The 21112-nt window shown below is 46.5% G+C and overlaps 2 protein-coding genes across 18 annotated transcripts in view; one reads left to right on the forward strand and one right to left on the reverse strand.

The window, feature by feature from the left end:
* The window catches only part of LEKR1 (leucine, glutamate and lysine rich 1), a 65627-nt gene extending 56869 nt beyond the window's left edge, over positions 1-8758 (forward strand). For 7 of the 17 annotated variants that reach the window (XR_016469729.1, XR_016469716.1, XR_016469722.1 and 4 more), the window contains 9 exons: positions 201-364; positions 1099-1222; positions 1573-1827; positions 2550-3666; positions 4093-4374; positions 5609-5696; positions 5870-6541; positions 6919-6979; positions 7476-8751. The gene's annotated coding sequence lies outside the window, so the exon portion shown is untranslated. Of the gene's footprint in view, positions 1-200; positions 365-1098; positions 1223-1572; positions 1828-2549; positions 3960-4092; positions 4375-5608; positions 5697-5869; positions 6542-6918; positions 6980-7475 lie in introns of all 17 variants that reach the window. The other 10 variants (XR_016469725.1, XR_016469726.1, XR_016469723.1 and 7 more) reach the window with 10 other exon arrangements.
* An 89-nt stretch (positions 8759-8847) lies between these two features.
* Positions 8848-21112, reverse strand: CCNL1 (cyclin L1). The gene is made up of 11 exons (XM_031603675.2): positions 20792-21112; positions 20613-20687; positions 20410-20519; positions 14552-14672; positions 14080-14144; positions 12649-12748; positions 12424-12528; positions 12008-12149; positions 10369-10480; positions 10145-10243; positions 8848-9655 (listed from the first exon to the last, which is right to left on the reverse strand). Exons 1-11 carry the CDS (start codon positions 21095-21097, stop codon positions 9307-9309), a joined length of 1584 nt encoding a protein of 527 aa, XP_031459535.2. The 5' UTR covers positions 21098-21112; the 3' UTR covers positions 8848-9306.

Genomic DNA, 21112 nt, shown 5'->3' on the forward strand with positions numbered 1-21112 from the left:
TGCCGTGAAGTAATGGAACCAAACATGCTTAGCACTTATGTGGCTTTTTTCATCCTCAAAGCACAGTACAAAATTAATTTTGATAGGATAATAAAAAGGATGCTGTAAAAGATTAATGCTGAAGAGGTTTTAACACCGGAAATACAATTTGTGTGATGGAAAACATGGGCATCTGGCATTGCACTGTGAACTGTTCCCAGATAATGAAAAGAAACCGCTTCCGAGCAAGTGTGGCCAGATCCAGCAGGGTGTTTTTGCTCCTCTCTATCTCAAGAGACACCTCCTATCTTCTGACAGGAGCGAGCCACAAATCTTCCAAAGCTGCAGTTTTCCATCTGGAACCTTGAATTGCTGCTGAGTTCAGGTCAGTGCCAGGATGTGGCTGTACTGCTTGCCAGTAAGCCAAGGGATGATGGCTGGGGAGCCTACAGAAGTAACACTTATTTCTGTAACATGTGGCTGGATCTCACTGTAGCCATTCAGCTAAACCCAGTCCAATTCCATCGGTTCTTCACTAGCAAAAGCAAGCACGTGTGGTTAGAAGTTAACTTATAATACACAGACCATACCTGGTTGTGATTTGCTTTACACTGACTTAGTCGTACAGTCTTTCACAACGTGCTTCACGTGGAAAAGTTAGGAAAATACTAATTAGAGGTGCTTGGCAGAGAGGAGCTTGGGGTGAGCAACGTGCTGCAATGGAGTGAGCAATGCGTGCTGTGATGGGTGCTGGGAAAATGATGCCATTATCAGATTTTGTAAGCCATGGGTTGTGTTGCATGCATTGTATTTGTTCTTTGCCTTCATACTGAAGGTCCTCACTGTACCTCCCTCTATGTATGTGGCAGGCTTTGTGCTGTTGCCTTGTCATACCACATGCTTTGCTCCTTGCACTACAGGCCACAGTAAGTGACAGGTTGAAATTCAGCCCTGATCTATATGCAGGGCAGCTTTTAAACAGGGCAAATGCTGAGCAACAGAAGTTATTCATCTGGTCCTTGTGCAGTATTTGGTCTGCTTGTGAAATAGCAGGGATTGTGAACAGACAGACACGTTGATCAGATGTCTACTCTGTGTTCTCTGCCATGCACTCAATAGAATTCAGAACCGAATGGATGTGTTGATGCAGGAGGTGTTCTTGGCATGAAGCCTGTCTGATGGCACAAGGAAGTGGCACCAGCTCAGGTCTGAGCATTCACTCCAAGCTGCAGCACAGCCTCAGGTGAGCTGTCACCTTTTGAGAGCAGTGCCAGGTCATAGCGTGGAGACACTTTTTTCTCCTGTGCTGCATTTGTGTTTTGAACAGGGTGTTGAGCACTGCAAGCTGCTTTGGAAGCTGTGTAGATTTCAGTATCTCCCCAGAATCCATTAATTTCTGAATGTCAGGAACATAAACAATGACACAGATCCATTTTAGCCTGTAAAACCTGTTGTTGCTGGTTCCTCAATCCCATAAATTTACAGGAACTGGTTCCTTTAGAGGAACCTGTTATTTCCAAACATTCAATGCGTTTCAAGTTTTCTGTTTGCACGCTACTGAACACTGATTTGTTAGGGTTGCTTTTATTTCAGTCCTGACAAAGATACGGATTGGCAGCAGTGACAGTTTGGAATCCAAGCGGCGCACTGAGCAGAAGGCACAGCTGCATACAGCAGACTCAGGACATTTCACTTTCCATTTCTTGCTGGCTGCAGCCCTGCAGGGCGTGGTAAGCTGTGTGCTGCTGCTGAGCATTCAGAGGAGCTCACCAACAGGAGTGTCAGTGCCTGATTACGGTGCATGCAAAGAAACCATCTGCGATCTGAGGCCAGCAGCGTGTGTGAAAGGTCTGTAATGATGCAAACAACCTCTGAACAAAGTACAAAAGGAGATAATGAAGCATATTGGTCATAAGATGGGGCAGGCGTGCACTTTTAAGGGGTTTCTTCAGGTCGACTGTGGAAGCAGTTTGCTCTCAGCACAATTACAATCATGGACAACTTGGCCAGTGCCTTTTGCTGAAATGGAGCACGTGGAGCTGGAGCTGTCTGTGCTTTAGAATCACAGAATCAGTATGGTTGGAAAAGACCTCAAAGATCCCCAATCCCAGCCCAGCCCACCATGCACAGTGCCCACATCCCTCAGTGCCACATCCCCACGGTTCTGGAGCACTCCAGGAATGGTGACCCCACTGCTCCCTGAGCAGCTGTACCAGTGTCTGACCACGCTTTCAGAGAAGAAATTTTTCCTGATTTACAACCTGAAGCTCCCTTGGTACAACTTGTAGCCATTGCCTCTTGTCCCACGTGGTTTTCTAGTTTTTTGGCTTACTGTATTCTTTATGCTGTTTGGTAACTTTGGGCAATATTCTTAGCAGCCATTTCAATCTGAGTGCCGTTAGGTGACTGGTAACTTCAGCATAGATTTCACATGCAAAATAATATTTCTCAAAGCCTATCTGTGAAAGCCAGGGTGCCTGTCCTGTCTCTGGCAGACCTGTTGTGCATATTGCCAAACCTTGTGCACTGAAACTGTGGGCTGGCTCTCAGTTCCACATTTCTGCATACAGATGGCTCGATATGCCCTTCTGCTTGAAGCTGGCTGAGGACACCTGGACAGATGAGAGCAAGCGGAGCATGGAGCATGCTGGCCCTTTTCCACCTGGGAGCAGTTACTTATGGTAAATCTGGGAAATGTGGTTTTTTATGGCAAAGGTAAGAGTAGAACATGTGTTCAAAGCCAAGGTCCACACTTCCTGTCCCTTACCCTGTCCCCTTCTGCTGCTTCCTGAGATACAGCTTTCCTAGCAGCTCACCCTACCCCCATCATTTCAGGGCCAAACTGGAGGCTTTGGGCCGGAGGAAGCATGGAGACCCAAATCAAAAATTAGGTGGCCCCTTTCTCAGCATCATGGCATTGTCCTGATGGGATGGGATGGCTCAGTTTTGGTGGGTGTCAAGCACTTGTGTTCAGCAGCAGCCACAGCCACTTCTCCTTCAGTGAACAAAAACTACAGCAGTAAACAGCAGAGAAAGTGTGGAACAGTGTGGAGTGGTCCGGCTGGGAGTCATGGGGTGATGACATTTAGCAGAGGAAAGTTTCAGCACAGCACAGAGGAAAATGTCCTGAGGCTGTGCTGGCCCTCAGGGGGATGGGAAGAGCCCCTTGGCCTGAGTCATGGGGGTGGGCAGGAAAGAGCCATGGAAAATGGGCAGTCAGGAGCAGCCCTGCTGGCAGCAGCCTGTGACCTACATGGGATTTTCCAACTCCCAATTTATGTGAAGTGGAAAGTGATTTATTTTGCTTAACACTGCTTTCCTATAATGAGTAGTACCTAGAGGGGGAGGTGCAGAGCTTGGGGTAAGGAGTGCCTTCAGGAATCTACCTACTGCTGCAGGAGCAGCACTTCTCCATTGGTGCTGGTTTGGGCTGGGGGTCACATCTCTATCCTGCCCACATGTCCCTTCAGTGGCACTGCTTGCACATCCCTGAGAAACAAAACTACCCCAGTCGCACAGGGGTGCCCTCTCTTACCTCAAAAGTTGTTTCTTTTTCTCCATATCCAGGTCAGCTGAGAGTCACTGAGTCAGCAGCACAATGTGGAGATGAAACATACCACAAGAAGGTGGAAAGTCCTGCAAATCTGCCAGAACTGCACGTGATGGAGGATAAGGGTGCACAGAGTGGTGCGTGGGAGGGTGGGCTGCCTCTCCTCACAGGAATCTGAGGCTGATGCTGCTTTCTGAGTGCTGCCTGTTGTGAATCATTGGCTTTGATGGGAATCCATTTAGGCATCCATTTCTGCAGCTGTTTCCTGTGTATGTGGAGCGTTGTGTGAGCTGTAAGAGTGTTTCAAGTTACCAGGACAGGGTGGTCACTTTAATCATCATGAAGATCTGAACAAAGAACCACATGTGCATTTTGGGAACAGTACCCCAAAACAGGAACACCAGCGATCCCCAGAAGTGTGCAGAAAGAGGTCAGATGGGGGGGATGATTTATGGCCACTGTGGGTGTAACCAAGTAGCAGCATTGCCTCACTGCTTTTATAGATCGCTGGTTGCCAACTTAATTATGTTTGCTGATGTCTTTTTTGGGTTTTGTTTTTGTAGCTTCCTTCTAAAAATAGCAGCAGCACCTCCTCAGAGGGTTCCTGAGGCAGCTGCTGGAGCACGGAGGAGACTGTAATTCAGATGCTAAAGCCACACAGGGATGGCTGGGCTTTGTAATTCCTGTGCTATAAAGCAAAAGAAGCAAAAGTTGCATCTGAAGAGCCCACAGAAATTCAGAGGGTGAGGATATCCCACTTTTGCTGTGCTCCTCATGAAAGGAAGCACCACTGTACCAGGGGATGGCACTGAGGATTCTGTTGGCACACACAGCACACCTAGCAGGTATGCAGCTGTCCTGGGGGACCGTGGTCCTGGTGCTTACAGTGAGATGCTTTCTCACCCTTTCTCTTTGCTTTTGCTTAGTTGCTGTGGAATTACTTGCAACCCTTCCCTTGCTACATCACACTAGCAGCTGCTGCTGTTTCATGTTGTCACACTATGTGTATGTCACTAAAAGCAGCCCTGGGCCCCACTCATGCTGCTTTACCCCATCCTCTGTTCAGCCTGGTTACTGTGCTGGGGATCCAGGCTGAGCTCTGCCTCCTGGAGAGATCTCACTTGTGTCCTGCTGCTGGGTCTTGCCAGTGAGGGAGGGAAAGGGTCACACACCTGGATTCGGGTGTTATATTTGGATTTGCTGTTGGCATCCCCCTTCCTCTGCCTTACCTGGTAACTTACCTGTGTGAGGTTTCAGAAATACAGCCACTGCTGGGTGTGGGGCACAGCTGGGACCTGCTCTGAAGCCCCTCATGCAGGATGGGTGCTCCATTGCCAGCACTGCTGTGCTGGGATGTGATCTGGGCTGTGCTCAGGGCGCTGCTGTGTTGGGAGCCCATGTGCGTGTAAAACAACACCCAGCCCCAAGCTGTGTTGTGTCAGTTCATGTAACCTGACAGATCTCCTCAAATAAGAACCATATGGTAGAGATAACATCTTTGTTGCTTGCGGTTTCCTTGATGGCAAACTACTGTGCTATAAACCCCGAGTGTCCAGTTGAGTTATAAACTCACCACAGATGGAAACTGGAAATGGAATGGAGCGCTGGTTTGGATCTGGCAGGGGCTGGGAGGGGTGCAGGCTGTCGCTCTCTCTGGATGCAGCAGTGTGACCTGCCTGGGCTTCGAGCTGATGTTTTGACCAGCAGTCCCTCATGAAATCATTCTCCCCACCCTGCCTCCCCAAAGCCATTTTTTGGCTATGGAGCTGTGCCCTCTGCCCTCCTCAAACACGAGGTGCCGTTCCCCTTGGGAAATGACAGCCTTTCCAGCACTCAGGAACGATGTGCTAGAAGGGGCAGCTGAGAGCTTGGAGCAGCCCCACGGTGCTTCTGCAGCCCCGGGGCAGTGTGTGATCCTGCAGGGCTTAAAGTGACCCCCCAGCTACTGCCTGCTGCTCCAAAGCAGCCTCAGGTTGGGCAGCACTCTGCTTTGGGCAGCGCCCTGCATGCACAGAGTGCTGCATGAGTGTGTGCATGCACACGCTGCTCACGTCTGCTTTGCAACACTTCCACCTACAGAATAAAACCCAGAATGGCAGCAGAGCAGCTGATGGCCCTGGGAGCAGCTCAGCCTCAACGAGGAGTTTTGTTTTTTGTGACAAAAATGGTACGTTTTCTGCATTTTTTTTCTTACCATTGGAGTATAAGGATTTTTTTTTTTTCCCTCCACAACAGCTTTTCTTAATGTTACTGTTTTCAAAAGGCCCTGCTGGTTCACAGCCAGGCAGGAGCTGGAAAGTGGAAGCTGCTTCCTTCACAGAAGTGTTTTTTCCTCAACAGGGTGCAGCCACCAGAGCTCCACTGTGATAATGCAAGCCATGGGCACGGGCTGGGAGTGCAGCATGACCCCATGGGTACTTCCTGAGGGAAAGCAAGATTGAAGGAGGGGCAAACCCCAGGTTCAGCACCTCACTGCACTCACAGTGCCCTCACAGCAGCAGCTGTACAGAAGCACTCGGCATTTCCCAAGGAGAGCCCTCACAGCAGCACCCCATGCTTAGCCCAGGACGCTGGCAGCTGTGTCCCCATATGTGAGCTCCTCCCTGCCAGCCTCATCCCAGCACCCCCATCTGTTGGGCCACAGCCTTTGCCTGGTCTCCTCTTACTCTGAATTGCAGCTCTGATTGCACAGCTTTATGCTCTTGCAGCACTTTGCTGTTAGAACAATTTCTTGCCAGAAGCACAGCACCGTGTGCCTTCCTGCTCCCTCTGGCTGCCATCTGCTGCCCAGCATAAAGCAAACCGGGGCTTTGCTGCCCATCTGCTCGCCATAGAGCCAACCGAGCAACCTTCCTGACTGCAGCAGCCACTGCAACAGAGGCTGGAATTGCTGGAAATACCAAGGAGACAGGGAGGACATGCAATACCTTTCGTTGTGCTTCATCTGTATACTGCAGCACTGAGTCCAAGTGGGTTCTCCTGCTCTCATCCATCCTGGCAAGAGAAAGCACGGTGAGTCAAGCTGGGGCTGGGGAGGAGGGGGACTACACCTGAGCTGGGAGAGCCATCTTGCTTCCACCTACAGTTACAGTAAGAAACACTCTTGCAGTGGAGTGTCATAGAGTATGGTGTTTTGTTCTTTTTTTTTTTTTTTTTTTTTTTTTAACCCATAAAAGCATTTTCACTCTGGGGGTAAACCTTAAACATGGTTTCACTGTGCATGTTCCATAGGGCTCTGCAGAGTACAGAGCATACACCAATTGCAAAAGATGAGCAGACAGAAGCTACTATTGACTGGGAGCAGAGGCTCCACTCATTGAACTCCTGCTGATGCTGTACAGCCACGCACACTGTCAGCAACACTCACTTCGCTCCTTGCTTTCCTGCAGGAAGAACCACTGTGCTGGCACACGTGTACTGGCCCCACGGGACACACCTGGACAGAGAAGGGTGAGGATTCTTTAACTGTACCCCTTCCTGGCCACCCTGGAGCTCCTTGCAGAAAACAAAAGCAAACAGCCTGCAGGGCACCCAAAGGCTGCTCACACCGCCAGAGTACCTGGACCTAATCCTGAAAGCAGGAGAGATATGTAAGAGTACATGTAACAGTGTCCTCCAGTGATTGGTTTTTGTGATTTGGACTTCAGTATCTCCTAATGACAAGGAGGTCTAGTGGTAAAAATAAGGCAGGGCCATCCTTAAACAAGGCTCTGGCTTACAATGCACTGATTTGTTAGTGCTGTGGACCCAACACTCAGACTTTGCTCACTCCCTCAGCGGTGATGCCACTGCACAATGTTGACCCAGGTAAAGTAACACTTTAAGACAGTTCATCTCCTTCTGTTTCATTAACCAAAACTATTTATTTTAGGGCCCATTTTTGGCAGTCATTACATGGTTAAGGCTGCCATTAGCAAAGCTGATTGAACACATCTTTTTTCCCCAGGAAAGAAGAGACAAGCACTGAACCCCTGCTAGCTGCCTGTGTAAGCAATCTGCAGCAGATGGTGCCCAGATGTTCCCCATCACCAGATGTTCCAGCTTTATACAGAAGACAACTCCTGCTCCTCAGTTCTGGAGCGAGGGCACTAGGAGCACAGAAGGGTAATTAGTGCTTACACACAAACACCAACACAGAGGCTGATTCTTCCTTAAAGTTTCACTACAAGACACAAACTTCTGCCACCCACCAGAGCCTGAGCTAACTGTGCTGCCTGGAAGCCAGACTGTTATGGCTGCCCATGGCTCCACACTTGTATCTATGGAAAAGTTACCTTCATTTCCATAGTAACATAACACTGCTGCTTTCAGGAAGTTCTAAGTACAAACCAAGTTACTGCAAATATATATATACACACATATATTTTAAAGAGGTAACCAAGAAATAAAGGAACACATTTATCTTTTCCAACTTTTGAAAAAGATTTTATCACTTTCTGAATTTCTAGTGAATGGATGCAGCTGGGGTGCAGGCAGCTGCCTGAGGTCCTGCTGCAGGAGCACAGCAGTTCCAGAGAAGCTTTTGCTCAGTCACCTTCCCATCTCTTCTGAGCTGTGCACAATTCTTGGCCATACCACATCCTGCTCCTGAAAGCACAGATGCTCTGTCAGCTTACATGGCCTCAGGCTTCATCCACCTGCACACTACAGCCACACGAAGCACACTGTGGACCTTCCACTGGGAGCAGCATTGCAGCACAGTGCAGTTCTTTGTGTTGACAAAGATGGGGATGCAGGGATAGGGAGAATGTTGCAGACCTGCGGCCACTTCTGGCACATTCACCACAGATGTGTATTTGCAGTAGGATCAAAGTTAAAATGCTTATAAACAACTCCTCCCTTCCCTGCAACCAACCTGCCACCAGTAATGAAAACAGGGAAGAAAGCCCTGAACAGTCTCTTGCCCTGCTTCCAGCTCCACCATGCCAGAGGAGGCAGAGAGCAGCAGACAGCACAACATGAGCTCCTGGCTGCAGCAGCTGAGGGAGGTACAGGGCAATGGCACAGCTGGCCAGAATGCTGAGACTCCATGTTCTGTGAAATGCAGCCCTTTCCCTTCTCAACCTTTCTGTCCACTCCCACCTGCTGTTCCTCTCCTTGAGCTCTGCCCATTTATATGTTCCTATCTTCCAACTGCTGTGTCCACCTTCCTACTACCCTGCTAAGCAGCACAGGAACTTCTGATGCTTTCCAAGGTTCCCTCTAAGTTACTCCAAGCCTTTTAACCACAACAGAAGCATGTCAAAATCCCAAGCGTCCCATTCACATCCAACCTTCAAAGCACTACATTAAAGAAAATTCTTTCAGTAGCTTCAGTATTTGACATCCAATAGGCAGTAGAAAAAGCCTTAGATTTTATTTCTTGTAAAAATCTTTTAACACATGCAGACTAAAACCAGTGTAAGAAAGTATCCACCATCGTTTAAACAAATAACTATACTTAAATATAAGTGTCTGCAATTGACTTGTATAAAAATAAGGTACATTTCGCTTTTGTACAGAAATCCATTCTCCAGTTCTCATATCAATAAACAATACACAACTCTAATACATACAGTTTAACCTGATCGCTGTTTTCCATCCGTGTGATACTGCTAAGGTATTATGTGCAAAAGTTGGTAACAGTTTCTTTCCCAAAAGAAAAACGCTCTAATTGTTTTAGAAAAATCAGATATTGGGTTTAAATTAATCAAATCCTAATCGATTCCCTTGCTCTCCAATGAGTCCATTCACTGTATTATATACAGGCTCCACCGGAACCCAGTTAGGCTCATTGCTCAGCGCCTGTGCCTGCTGTGCCCCGACCGGCTGCTGCTGTGATGTTTCCCTTTGTGGGATCTCTCAAAGGAGCGGGACCTCTCACGCCTGTCTCTGTGGTGCCCCCTCTCATGCCTGTGTTTCTTGGCAGCATCAGAATGATCCCTGGATTTGCTCTGCGACCGTGAACGAGACTTTTTCCTTTTGTGGCCGTGTCTGTTTGCACTCTTCAGCTCTTCCCTGCCATGCTTGGCCTTCAGGTGCGGAGAGCCGTGGTTGTGGTGCCTGCGAGGGCTGCCGCTGTGGCTGCGGGATCTGCTTCTCGACCTCGAGCTGTACGTGCCAGACAGACTGCGCCTGTTATTGTAGCTTACAGAGGAGTGTTACAAGGTTAAAACATGTCATTCACACACCCACAAAAGCTTATTTTTCCTGTTTAGAAGCTTCCAGTTTACTGGGAGAAATCAATGACCCTTGTGCAGGGGAGCTAACTGATGGACAATGGTGGCATTCTCAGAACACCACAATGTGGCATATCTTGCAATTCTACCTTGTCACACACTCTCCCCTCAACATCAGTAACCAAATCAGCAACACTTAAGGAACATTTTATTGACATTTAAGTTAGCTGTTTCCACTCCAAATTATGAACATGAAGTGTAAAAGCAGATCACATCATCAGATCTGCCATCAGCCCAACACTGCCTTATCCTCTCCCCGCACAGCTCCCCTCCGATCCCACAAAATACAGGAAATGACAACCTGTCACCCCCTTCCTCAAAAAAAAGCAGCCACAATATAACAAAACAACAACAAACAACTGCCCCCCACAGCACCCAAACAAAAAGCACCACTTACTGCCGCCTGGGAGTATGAGACCGAGACCGGGACTTTGTCCTTGACCTGGACCGACTTGCACTTCTGCTGCTCCTACTTCTCTTGCTTTCTTTTCTCATGCTGGAAGGGGGAAGAAAGAAACAGGGTTATCTTTCTGATGTGTTCATCACTTCCATTAGACAACTCAGAAGTAATTCAGTTGAAGAGAGCAAAGTCTCTTCAAACAGGAGAGCTTCTTCACCTACCCGTTGTACGGGCTCTTTGAAGCTTGCTGCCTTTCTTCTGGCTCTTTTTTAATGGTTTTGGTGTTCAAAGGTACCGGACTCTTCTCTTCAGTTTTCACTTCTCTTGGAGAAGCTACAGATTTAAATTCAAGATTAGATGTTTCACTTGGAATTTGTCATAAGTATACTGTATTTCTTTTTATATATACTGTCACTGGTGTTTGGACAAAGGGCAAACAGGAACTCAAGAGCTGCTATTTATCATCTGTGGTGGTGTTTAAGGAAAGGGCAGATGTGGTAGTGAGGACATGACTTAATGGATTATGCTGGTGGGAGGTGGATGGTTGGACTGTTAGAGATCTTAGTGGTCTTTTCCAACTTTCGTAATTGTACAATTCTATTTCCTTCTTCCTCTGAGAACAGCACAGTGATGGAGATGCCCACAGGCAGAGACACACATGTTCAATTGTTATGATGACAGCTAATAGAAACAAGACTGCACAGCAAAGCTACATATTTTGTTTTCAGATGCTTAGTACAAATCTAACAAATAGAAGAATAAAACTTCAGTTCATAACCCACACTGAGACATCCCCTGCCAAAGATCATAGGCTTCTCCCATTTGAAAGACTGTCATTGGCTTGGCTAAGTGTGCTACACACCCATCTAATTCTGTGGATGGGAAACTGATAAATATCACGGAAAACACTACCACTGGGGGCCACACGCTGCTAGCTGCCCTACAGACAGCTGCACTCCACTTGTACCGCAGCTTCCTCACTCAGTAGGGCTCACAGGTTTACTGACAAAGTATAGGAAGGCAAAGCTTTGTCAGCAGCTGTCCCTGAGCTGTCTGTTAGTAGGATGCTGAACACCCCACCACAGGCCCTGCCTTCACTCAAGTTCTTCTAAGCCAAATTCTGACTTCCCAAATATAGGGAAGCCCTTTCGTTTTTTAGTGAGAAATTTACACTTGCTAACTCAGCAATGTTCAGTTTTCAAGAAATGACGGTTACAAAGTAATTCTGCTTTCTCAGAATACATTCTCAAGCTCCTGAAGAGCACCTATAGAAAGAGGGCCATCAAGAGGTAAGACTGACCAGACAAAACTGTCTGTTCTTCATAGCACTGAATTCAGACAGCTTTATCTATTGCCTGACTCAAGATTTGCACTATAGGGTTTTATTGTGACACCACAACAGTGCCATTGCTGTGACTTCCCCTTCTGCTTCCTGACCACAGCCTGCCTTAAAGGTACTTCAGAAAAGCAGCTTGCAGAAACACCTGCTACAAAAAGATCCCTGAGCCTATTAGGGCCCTGCAACACATCAAATCCAGAGACTCTGTATCACAGTAATGTACAGCACACCTAGTCTAGACATCTGAAGGCAACATATCAGTAGTATGTCCCTGTCCCTTCTGTGGAAGTATAGATGATAGGGAGAGCAAAACAGCTTTATTTCCCCTCTAATTTGCTATTTTACTCATCAATAACCATGGAAACATTTCTCTTGATTCTTAGCTCTGTAAGAAAGTCTAAGTTGTCCTGCAGCTCAACGAACAAATTCACGTTTAAAACAAATTAAACAGTACAGTTTTAAAATGCTCAAATAGTCTTAAATAGTATCATGCAAGTCGCTGTACAAGAAAACCAGCTTACATGGTTTGGATGCTGGAGAAAAGCCACCCAGTGTCGAAAGTGCTGGAGTTCCATCCGGATTTAAGCCTTTTGCCTTCAATTTAGCTTCCTGTAGTGCCATTTTCCTTTTTTCCACTTCTTTATCCAGCAACTCGTAATTGGGCTATTAAAGTAACAAAAGGCATAAAGCTAAACTTCAATCTGTATTTCCATCCCGTTTCTCCACAACATGGCTCTCGTAACCGCCTGCCCAGCAATGCAACTCACTTCTGAGCTTCTGCCATCTGATCTCACCCCCTCCCTGGAGAGAAACAGTCACACAGCAGAGCCCTTATAACTGCTTCTGCATGGAGATGCTCCCCAGCATTCCCAGACAGCTGAGACAGCTCACGTGACAGCAAATGCAGCCCCAGAACACAAACACATCACGAAGGTACCTTCTTTCTGGTGTAGAGCTTCAGAGTTGTGAGGCATATCTCCTGGATCTCTTCTTCTGTAGTGCCAAAGAGCAAGAACCAGTGCGGGCGGGTAGGTAATGGAATCTGAAAATAAAGAGCAAACCTGAATTGGAGGTCACGGATCACAATGCAAGCATTTTCACTATCTAATTGCTAGAAATTCAGTTTCAAGAAGAGTCCATAGAAAGGCAGAACACCACTCACCTGCAGAGCTCTAGCAGCAAGATAAATGCAAGCACATGCTATAGTCTCTGGCTGAAAGCGAACAAACACATTTGTTCGCAGGCTGTCATTCATGTAATTCCTAAAAGACAGAATTTTGGCAAGGTTGGATCTTAGATTTGCATCTTTAGAGTATAACAATACTGGAGACTCAATTGACTTTATTATTTTTTCTGTTATTATATTAAACAATTTTGTTTCTTTAGCTACTGCATTTGATGTTTACAGTTCTTCTAAGAAAGAAGTCTGCACCATTCCCATTGCTTTGAAAAGCCAATGCAAGTAACACCATGTAACAGCTTCTGTGTAAGTTACATTGCACCATGAAGTGTCCACTAAGCAGCAAACCAGCAAGTACTTCTCATCCCTGCAGCTGTTTGTTTGCTTTAAACACCAATGTTCTCGTATTTCAAAATCAATCTGCTCAAGACTCAAATGCAAGCATGAAAATACAGCATGTTTTTAACCTACCATTTTCCAGAGGCTAGATGCAACCTATGAAGTTCACAGAACATTGCATTTAAACCTTATGTGTGCTTTGATTAACACCAACTTCATCCCAAAGGAGAAGCATCCGATTTGCTCGCTGTGTTTAAAACCTTCATGTTAAAAAAGAGCTACAAGTTAGCACCAGATCTCCTGCTTCACTAGGCTACTTCTCTTCCAGCATGGTAGCACTGCCAAGCAATACATGCCAAGAGATATATTTAAACAGCAGAGATCTCCATGATTTTTAAAGTTTCTGAGCTACGGGAGAGAAACGAACAGCAGTCAGCAAGTATTGACTGTACAGAACAGATACTAAGTGAACATGCTTCATGCACTAATTTATTATGGAAAACAAAAAACCAACCCTTGAGTCTAGCCAAGTGTAAAATCAACTCAATTTATGTTGGCAGACGATCTCCCCATTGTGTCCATGGGCCCTTTAAATAAACTGCAGTATACAGTAGCTAGGCAACAAATACATTTAGAAACATTTTTAACAGGTACTTCTCAAAGCAAATATACAAATCCTTTTGACACCCAGACAGAACTAGAAGATGTTGCCCGATGGATATGGACCACTTCAGTGAATCTCGGATGAGAGCTTGCACTGGGTTGGCTGGAGAGAAGGGCAGCCAAACAGGCCATCCCCAGGTCATGGGCTGAGGTGCGAGGGCAGAGCTCTATGACTTACCATCAGGGACTACCCTTTAATTAAAGAGTAGAAAAAAGAACAAAGTTAAATTGAGTTCTCCATTACAGAGTGGAATCAAGCCATGAAAATAGTAAGCAGAAACAAGCACTATAATGTTTTGAAAGTAAATAATTATGTAATGACTTACATCTCATTGCTTTGCATATGGATCATCAGGCTTATTATTTCTGCTACTATTTTCCTGGCTAGGAAGAGAACAGAAAATAACTTACCAGGCTGTCTGTACCAGGGTTTGATTACGTTCACACTCTAAGACTTGTAAATACATCACAATGATCTGAGGGGAAAGGAAGAGAAAAAAAAAAGACTCAGTTTTAACATATAAAGCAACAGTAAAGAAATAACTTCCTATAACCAAACAGCACTGCAAAACATTGGGGTCTCCTCCTTTTCTAGCTATGCACTCTAAGCCCACACATCAGTAGCTACATTCAGACACCGCTCTGCTCCTGGCCTGTGATTTTCAAAAGCAACCACCTGTAATGTTTCCCAGGGAGGTAACTTCTACCACAGGTCAGTATGGCTATTTGCAAAGCACTTATGCAAAAGCATTCCTGACAACAGCAAAGGAATAGGCAGATGAAGTCTGATTGTTTTTACATCTGTGTCTGTTGTCTCACAGCCCACGGTGACACCTTCAGGGCAGGACACTCTTTACAAGTTACATTATTACTGATAACTCACCTTATGCGGATGCTTGACATGAACACAAAATCCCAACTCCTTCAGTACCCTCCTTTCTGCTTTGATTACTTGATTTTTGGTGTTTATGTAGTTCTGATCAAGTATCAGGGGGCTTGGAGTCCTATAGTTTGCAAGAAATAAAATCAAAACTGTTTTGCATATCCAAAAAATAGCAGCAACTCTGTTTTCCCTTCCAACCAACTAATGGCAACAGAAAACGGTTTTCAACTCCTGCAAGCAAGTTTAAGCATTAATCTTGTGCTGTCCAAGTTTAGATCAACTAGTTTAGTTCCTGCGTTTGACTGCTTATGGATTAGATGGCCAAGAGAAAAAATCCTTCCCTACTGTGAACACAAACCACGCTGCCCTGGCTACTGGAATGGAGTCATCTTTACAGCAAAGATCTCAGAGAACCTTTGTATTTCACAACAGAGGTGGGCAGAAAGAGCACGATGCTGTTACCTTTGCCAGGCAGGACTTCAGAACAAAAGCTAGAACAGCTTTCAGAAGAGTCTTACTGATGTTAATGTAGTAAGCTCGTGCTTTGGAAGTTGCAGTTTCCTGTGCACCGGAAGACAAAATTATTCCAATATTGACAGAAAGACAGCCCTACTGTGAAGTACAAATATAATACAGCAAAGCATTTGAACTTTAAAACTCTGTGGCTCTGCATGTTGCAGCCATCCATCAGTATCTGTATAGCGATCACCCATTTGGCAAGGCAAAATTCCAAAGCCTGGTACTATCAATTCAACTCCCGATTCCTTCCAAATCCAAAACCTGAACTCTCTTCAAAGCTTTTTGGTATTTTACATTTCAGCTGAAATAACCTGCTATGTGCTTCAGGCACAAGCATCGTGCCCCAGTTTGTTCTCTTTCCTTTGTCTGTGCTTGGGCTTCATCTGTCATCACTCCCCACACTGTACCCACTGCCTCAAAGAAAGATCCTTTCCCATTTGCAAGGTGCCTTACATATCCCACATGCCTTCCAGCACAGTAGTGTTGCAACTACTTACACTCCAGAAAACCACAGCTGTTTAACCCACGACACTAGTTCACCCTAAGTACTAATGGGGCATTTATTTTACCCTGAATAGAAAACAGTAATGCAAAATAGATTAAAAATATTTCATATTTCACTATTAAATCACCTTTCCTGAGTCAATGAGAGTTCCACAAGTTGATCACGCTGCTTTTTCCCCCCAGAGTGGAGACACAGCACCCCAAAACCCCTAGGTTCCCATCCCAGAAGGGAGGGGTCCACTGAATGACAAGAGTAACCAGAAAGCTGCAGCAAAGCCAGCTTTAAGATAGGCACACTTTCTGCAGTCACCTGGAAGGATGGCTGTGACCTTGTGTCAAGGGATACAAGCAGCCATGCACTTCACTAATGAAAACACCATGCTGCATCTCCACGCACTTGAAGCATGAGCTCCCCCAGCCCTCGCCAAGGGGCTGAGGAATGGCTCCCAGCAGCTTTGTGATGCCAGGGAGGTCTGCAGCTCAAGCAGGAGCAGTACTGCTGCTGTCAGCATTCTCCATGCCATGTAATGGCACTTCTCTCATTAACTCTCACTCACAGAGAGTTCCCAAGGTTTGTGATTACAGATATTTTACATATAACTCAAAGCATATCATTTTTCACAAAGTAACTGGAGAAGGAGGACTTGAAGTTTAAGGTGACCAGTTCCATAGAGAAGTTAGCATATCAGCAGCAAACACTGCAAGTGCAGTTTGAACATCATGCTCTGGAGTGGGAGGACTGCTTGAAAGAACTAACTACAAGTTCAATCAGCTGAAGCCAATTCACATCCAATTGGTAAGTTTAATAACCAACTGCATTAATTAATTACTTGTTGCAATTTTATCTAGAGATGCAACAGAATCTGAACGGTATCACTAAGAGCAGAAACAAGTTTAGGTTCATTAGCAGAATGCTTCAGAGGTGTCAATTCGAGAGGAAACAGCTCGAGCAGCTCTGATTTACTGTCTCAGAGCACGAAAGGGAGGACATACAGCTACACAGGGTCATTTCACATCCTGCAGTGGGATCACTTCCTTCCATTTGGGTCTGCTCTCTCTAAAAGCCATTTCTAAGTCAGGAAAACAAAAGCAGTAAGCTAGCTAATAGTGCAAGAGGAAAGGCTGCCAGCCATACTGCATATGAAGTTTCACTGGCATTCTGCAGGGCAAAAGGATTGCTGCAAACACTTTCTCTGTGTTTGACAGCTGAGTGATAAAAAACTTAGCCTTACTGCACAGCAGGAAGTGTGCCTTACTGTGTGTGCCCTCAGTTACCTGCTCTGTCACCTGTGAGACAAGTTCCAGAGATCTACAGAGCTAAGGAAGCCACAAAAGTATCAGTTTATCCAGACAGTATTTCCAGATAGAATAGACAAACAGCCTTTTATCTACTTCTTCAAAAGCAGAAATCTGCATACAACTGTACTGTATCTCATTGGGCAGCAGTGAAGCTCCCCACTGTAAGATTTATCAGCTCAGCACTTTTGCCAGCAACTCCACAGTGTGGGGATGTGTCATTATTTAGAAGCTGTGGACTTCAGAGATCTTCCTGTGCAAAACTTTGTAGCATTCCCACTCAAAGGCAAGGAGAGGAACTGGATACTGCATTTGCTGCCCTTACTTCTCAGAAGTGGGGAGTAATCAGTTTTGGGTCCATGTAACAAGTCGGGGAAATCATTTAAAAGCTTCTATAGAAAAGTAAGCTTCAAACCCCATACAGCAAAGCAATATTACAATTTCCTACTTCCAATCTGTTGTTACAAACCAGAAGTAGCACTCCAGGCAAGACTTCATACTTAAGAGCAGCATACAGTGCCCATTTTGGTAAATCAGTCCAACAGCCACAAAACTTAATCTGGATTTAGAGACTCTGAAGATAAGCACACTCTAACACGTTTGTAACAGAATAAATTAAACATGCTTTTTTAAAATCCCTCTGGCAAACAGGATCTGTATGTTTGACGTAACTACAGCTTCATGAGATGCAATATGAATGTTTGATACCTCTGGAACATGTGGTAAGCTGGAGGAAAAGTACCCTGTATGTGCTTTTGTTTAAAATGCAACACGTACTTCTGATCATTGCAGTGTGACATCAGCAGCTCATTTCAAAGAGCACATCTCTCTTATGGTAGCCAATTCCAAAAGAAAGAGTTCTACATTTGTCCCCAGCATTGTAAATACAAGCACTGCAGGTTCACAGAACAGTTAAGAACATCACTGAATTAATGCAGGCCACCTGAGCACAAGTGTGGGACTGTGGGACTGCTGCAACAGAAGTGAGAACAGCCAACCAAGCATCTCAGAGCAACACCTGTGAGGTTACAAATGACAGCAGTCGCATTCGGTTGAAGCCTCATAAAAACCTTCAGCAGCTTTCAGGCACATTTAAGAGAAGTAAAATCAACTTCAAACTACATTCTGCATATTAAACACGAGTTATACTTGACTGAGAACAGAGATATTTCAGCACATAAGTTTTTTCAAAAGCAGTATTTTCATAATACGACTTTTCTTCATGCACACAAACATTTCACATGCAATACTACATGACATATGCTTGTGAGAGATTCAAAAGACAACGTGCTTGTCCAAAACACTTCTTTTAAAGCTTTTTCTTATTCCCCAGCATTAGAAATACCACCTAGCAGTAACTCAGTTGACTACATGACTTACAAAAGGAAATCCCAATTGCTATTCCCATTTCTGCACACACATAAGGACTGCTTACAAATCGTTTATATAAATAGCTTTACAAATTTAGAGACTTCTGCATCCTTGCAATGAAGGCATGTTTTACTACAAACTCAAACTGCACTTACACAGATCCACAAAGTGGACCAAAGAACCCAAAACTGTTTAAGAAAGCAAGTCTACTCAAATGTCACGTGGGTTAAGAGCTTCGGTTAATGGAAAAACTAAACTACAGGCAGAAAGAAAGTACAGCAGCCTAACCATTCATCTCAGTTCTGGGTTGGGTGTGAGAAACTAACTATAGCCTAAGTGTTAGCTTCAGATAAAAGAAGATTAAGCTAGTATTCTAAAAACCTGGACAGCAAAGAAAAAAGCTTATAACAAGATACAGGAGTTCTTCCAAATGGTTCACCATCGGCCAACCTGTTAGTCCCCCGATTCCAGTGACCTATTCTCAGAGCACTGGCTTCTCCTTGGGGATTTTCGATACTTCACTCACTGTTGCCATGACGACAGCTTCATCTTTATGTACCACTCCACATCACCCAGGCTTTGGTAAATGTAGCTGGTCGCTGTATAGTCGGTTGCAAGGGAAAAAAGAGTTGAAGTTAATAACGTGTACAGATCATGTACTTGTCATCTTGTAAAAAGTACAGAAAAACGTTTACATCCTGTTTAAAAAAAAAAAGCAAGCCTGAATGTCAGACTTCAGCATTTTAAAACTGATTTCATGCAGATTCACTGAGAATCTCAGACCAACAATACCCATTTTCCCAGATAATAACGGGGCAGAAGTGCATGACTTCTTGTCATGATGCATTTAAGTCACCATGTAACATGTGTAAGTGACATTCTGATTTGGGATAGGCTAGCTGGAAAGTCTTAAGTTCACAGGTTAAGTTCAGCTTCTGATCCTTTACATAGCACAAAAACTACTAATTTGTGTTCTCTTTACACGCACACAAAAAAAGCACTGCATACAATTAACCAGGCTTCCATATCCAGATCAAGGCCAAAACATTAGAAGCTGATGGAGTGATTCCAATAACCCAGTAACCAGACCTCCTTGTCATAAACCACCACAGAATCCACGTTCTGTGCAACTTCACAAAACTCTCTCTGGGCCATCAGGGACAACAATGCAGATGGAAAAGGAAAAAAAAACCCACAATGAAACTAAGTTCCATGTGAACTTTAACACTGAATCATTCTTTTATCTGAAGCTAACTCCAAAGACATGAGCAGAAAGCAATAAGAGCAGATGTTTTAGATGCCACAGCAGAACCACAAGCAGGATAAATGTCCCAAGGAACAGGTGGCTTCCCTAACAGATTTCTACTCTTTCAAGAAGGTAACACAAGGCTTAGTTTGAACTGCTGCTGTAACCCGTTGATACAAACCTATACATGAAAGAGTGAATTTAAAAACCTGGCTGAAAACCCTGCTTTTAGAACTATGGATTACGTGAAGTAACCACACTCTAGAATTAAAGCCACTTCACCACAGCTGAAGTCTCCCACCTCAGTCTGTAACGCTGCCGCAAGACATGTTTAAGGAAGCTGTGTGTTTAATGGTAACTCTCCTTCCCACTCCCTTCTCCTCTTCAACACACGATCTGCTTTCCACACGAAAACAGACACCGCTTTCCACACAAAAAAGCAGAATTCAGCACTCACAACTACAGATCTGCACACGGATCAGGTGAGCTTACACTGCACCTCCGAGGACTTACACGAGCACACAGCACCGCCGAAGACCAGCAGGCAGCCCCACTTTTCGCCATCAGAGATACCTCCATCTTCAATCGTACCTCCTCCTTGCCGAGGCGCTGCCACTGCAGCCGCACACACTGCCAGCCAAGCCTCTCTCTTCAGACTCCTTCCAACAACCACTGCTTCTACAGAACAGCATCGCTACCGCTACGAGCTCAGCCTTCCCCTTCCGCAAACCGACGCCCGGCTGCCACCAGCACCGCGGACTACCGGGAGGAAGGCACGAGGCACGCTTTGTTCTGAAGGCTCGTCGGCCGGCGGCGCCTACAGCCGCCCTCAGCGGGCCGCCAGCCGCCAGCCGGGCCGCACGGCAGCGCCGGGCCAGGGGAGCGCGGCGACAGGGAGCCGGGGCTCGGCGCACGGCCTTACCTTTTGGCTCTGAGCTGCCTCAGGTGGTGGAACACGTTGATCACGTCCCTTATCCGCCGCGGCGCCTCTTCGATTTTGGACGCGAGGTTGATGCAGGCCATGGCGACGATCTGCGGGGAAGGCCGGCTCCGTCAGACCTTTCGGAACCCCGCATCTCCCCCCCCCCCCCGAGCGCCGCCCGCGCCTCCCCCGGCCCCGCTCACCTCGAAGCTGTGCTTGACGAAGGACTTGGAGTAGAAGAAGCGGTGGAACAGCACCTGCCCGGTCGCCATCGCCACCTGTGAGGGCAGAGAGGAGGCGGCCGTCAGCGCGCGCGCCCGCCGCCATTTTGTGCGAGCGCCGCCGCCCCCCGCCACAATGGCGCCCCCCCGGCCGGCCCCACCTGCGGCAGGCGCAGCAGGATGCCGGCCGCCTGGATCAGCTCGCAGCCCAGGATGCGCAGGTCGGTCTCGCACTGCAGGTCCAGGCCGTCCTGCATGGAGGGGGTGGGCGAGAGGCGCTCCTCGGGGATGAGCGAGTGGTCGATGGTCAGCGACACCTCCGAGTACAGCCGGTCGCCGATCAGGATGCCCGGGGCGGCGGCGGCGGGGGGGGGCGGCGGCGGCGGCGGGGCGGCGGACGAGGAGGCGGCGGCGGCGGCCGGGGCGGCGGCGGGAGGGGGGGCCGGGTGCGCGGCAGCGGAGGCCATGATGGCGGCCGCTCC

Source organism: Phasianus colchicus, chromosome 10 (assembly GCF_987193195.1).
Source record: "Phasianus colchicus chromosome 10, bPhaCol1.hap1.1, whole genome shotgun sequence".
Taxonomy (NCBI): domain Eukaryota; kingdom Metazoa; phylum Chordata; class Aves; order Galliformes; family Phasianidae; genus Phasianus; species Phasianus colchicus.

Bases quoted from the DNA above. Each gene is read 5' to 3' on its own strand.
- CCNL1 (XM_031603675.2), bottom strand. From the start codon at position 21,097: ATGGCCTCCGCTGCCGCGCACCCGGCCCCCCCTCCCGCCGCCGCCCCG. The intron at 12,529-12,648 runs GTGAGTGGTGTT...CTTTATTTTCAG, and splicing joins TTGCTGCTAGAGCTCTGCAG to ATTCCATTACCTACCCGCCC. The intron at 9,656-10,144 runs GTAAGTGGTGCT...CTCCTCTGTAAG, and splicing joins TCTCATACTCCCAGGCGGCA to CTACAATAACAGGCGCAGTC.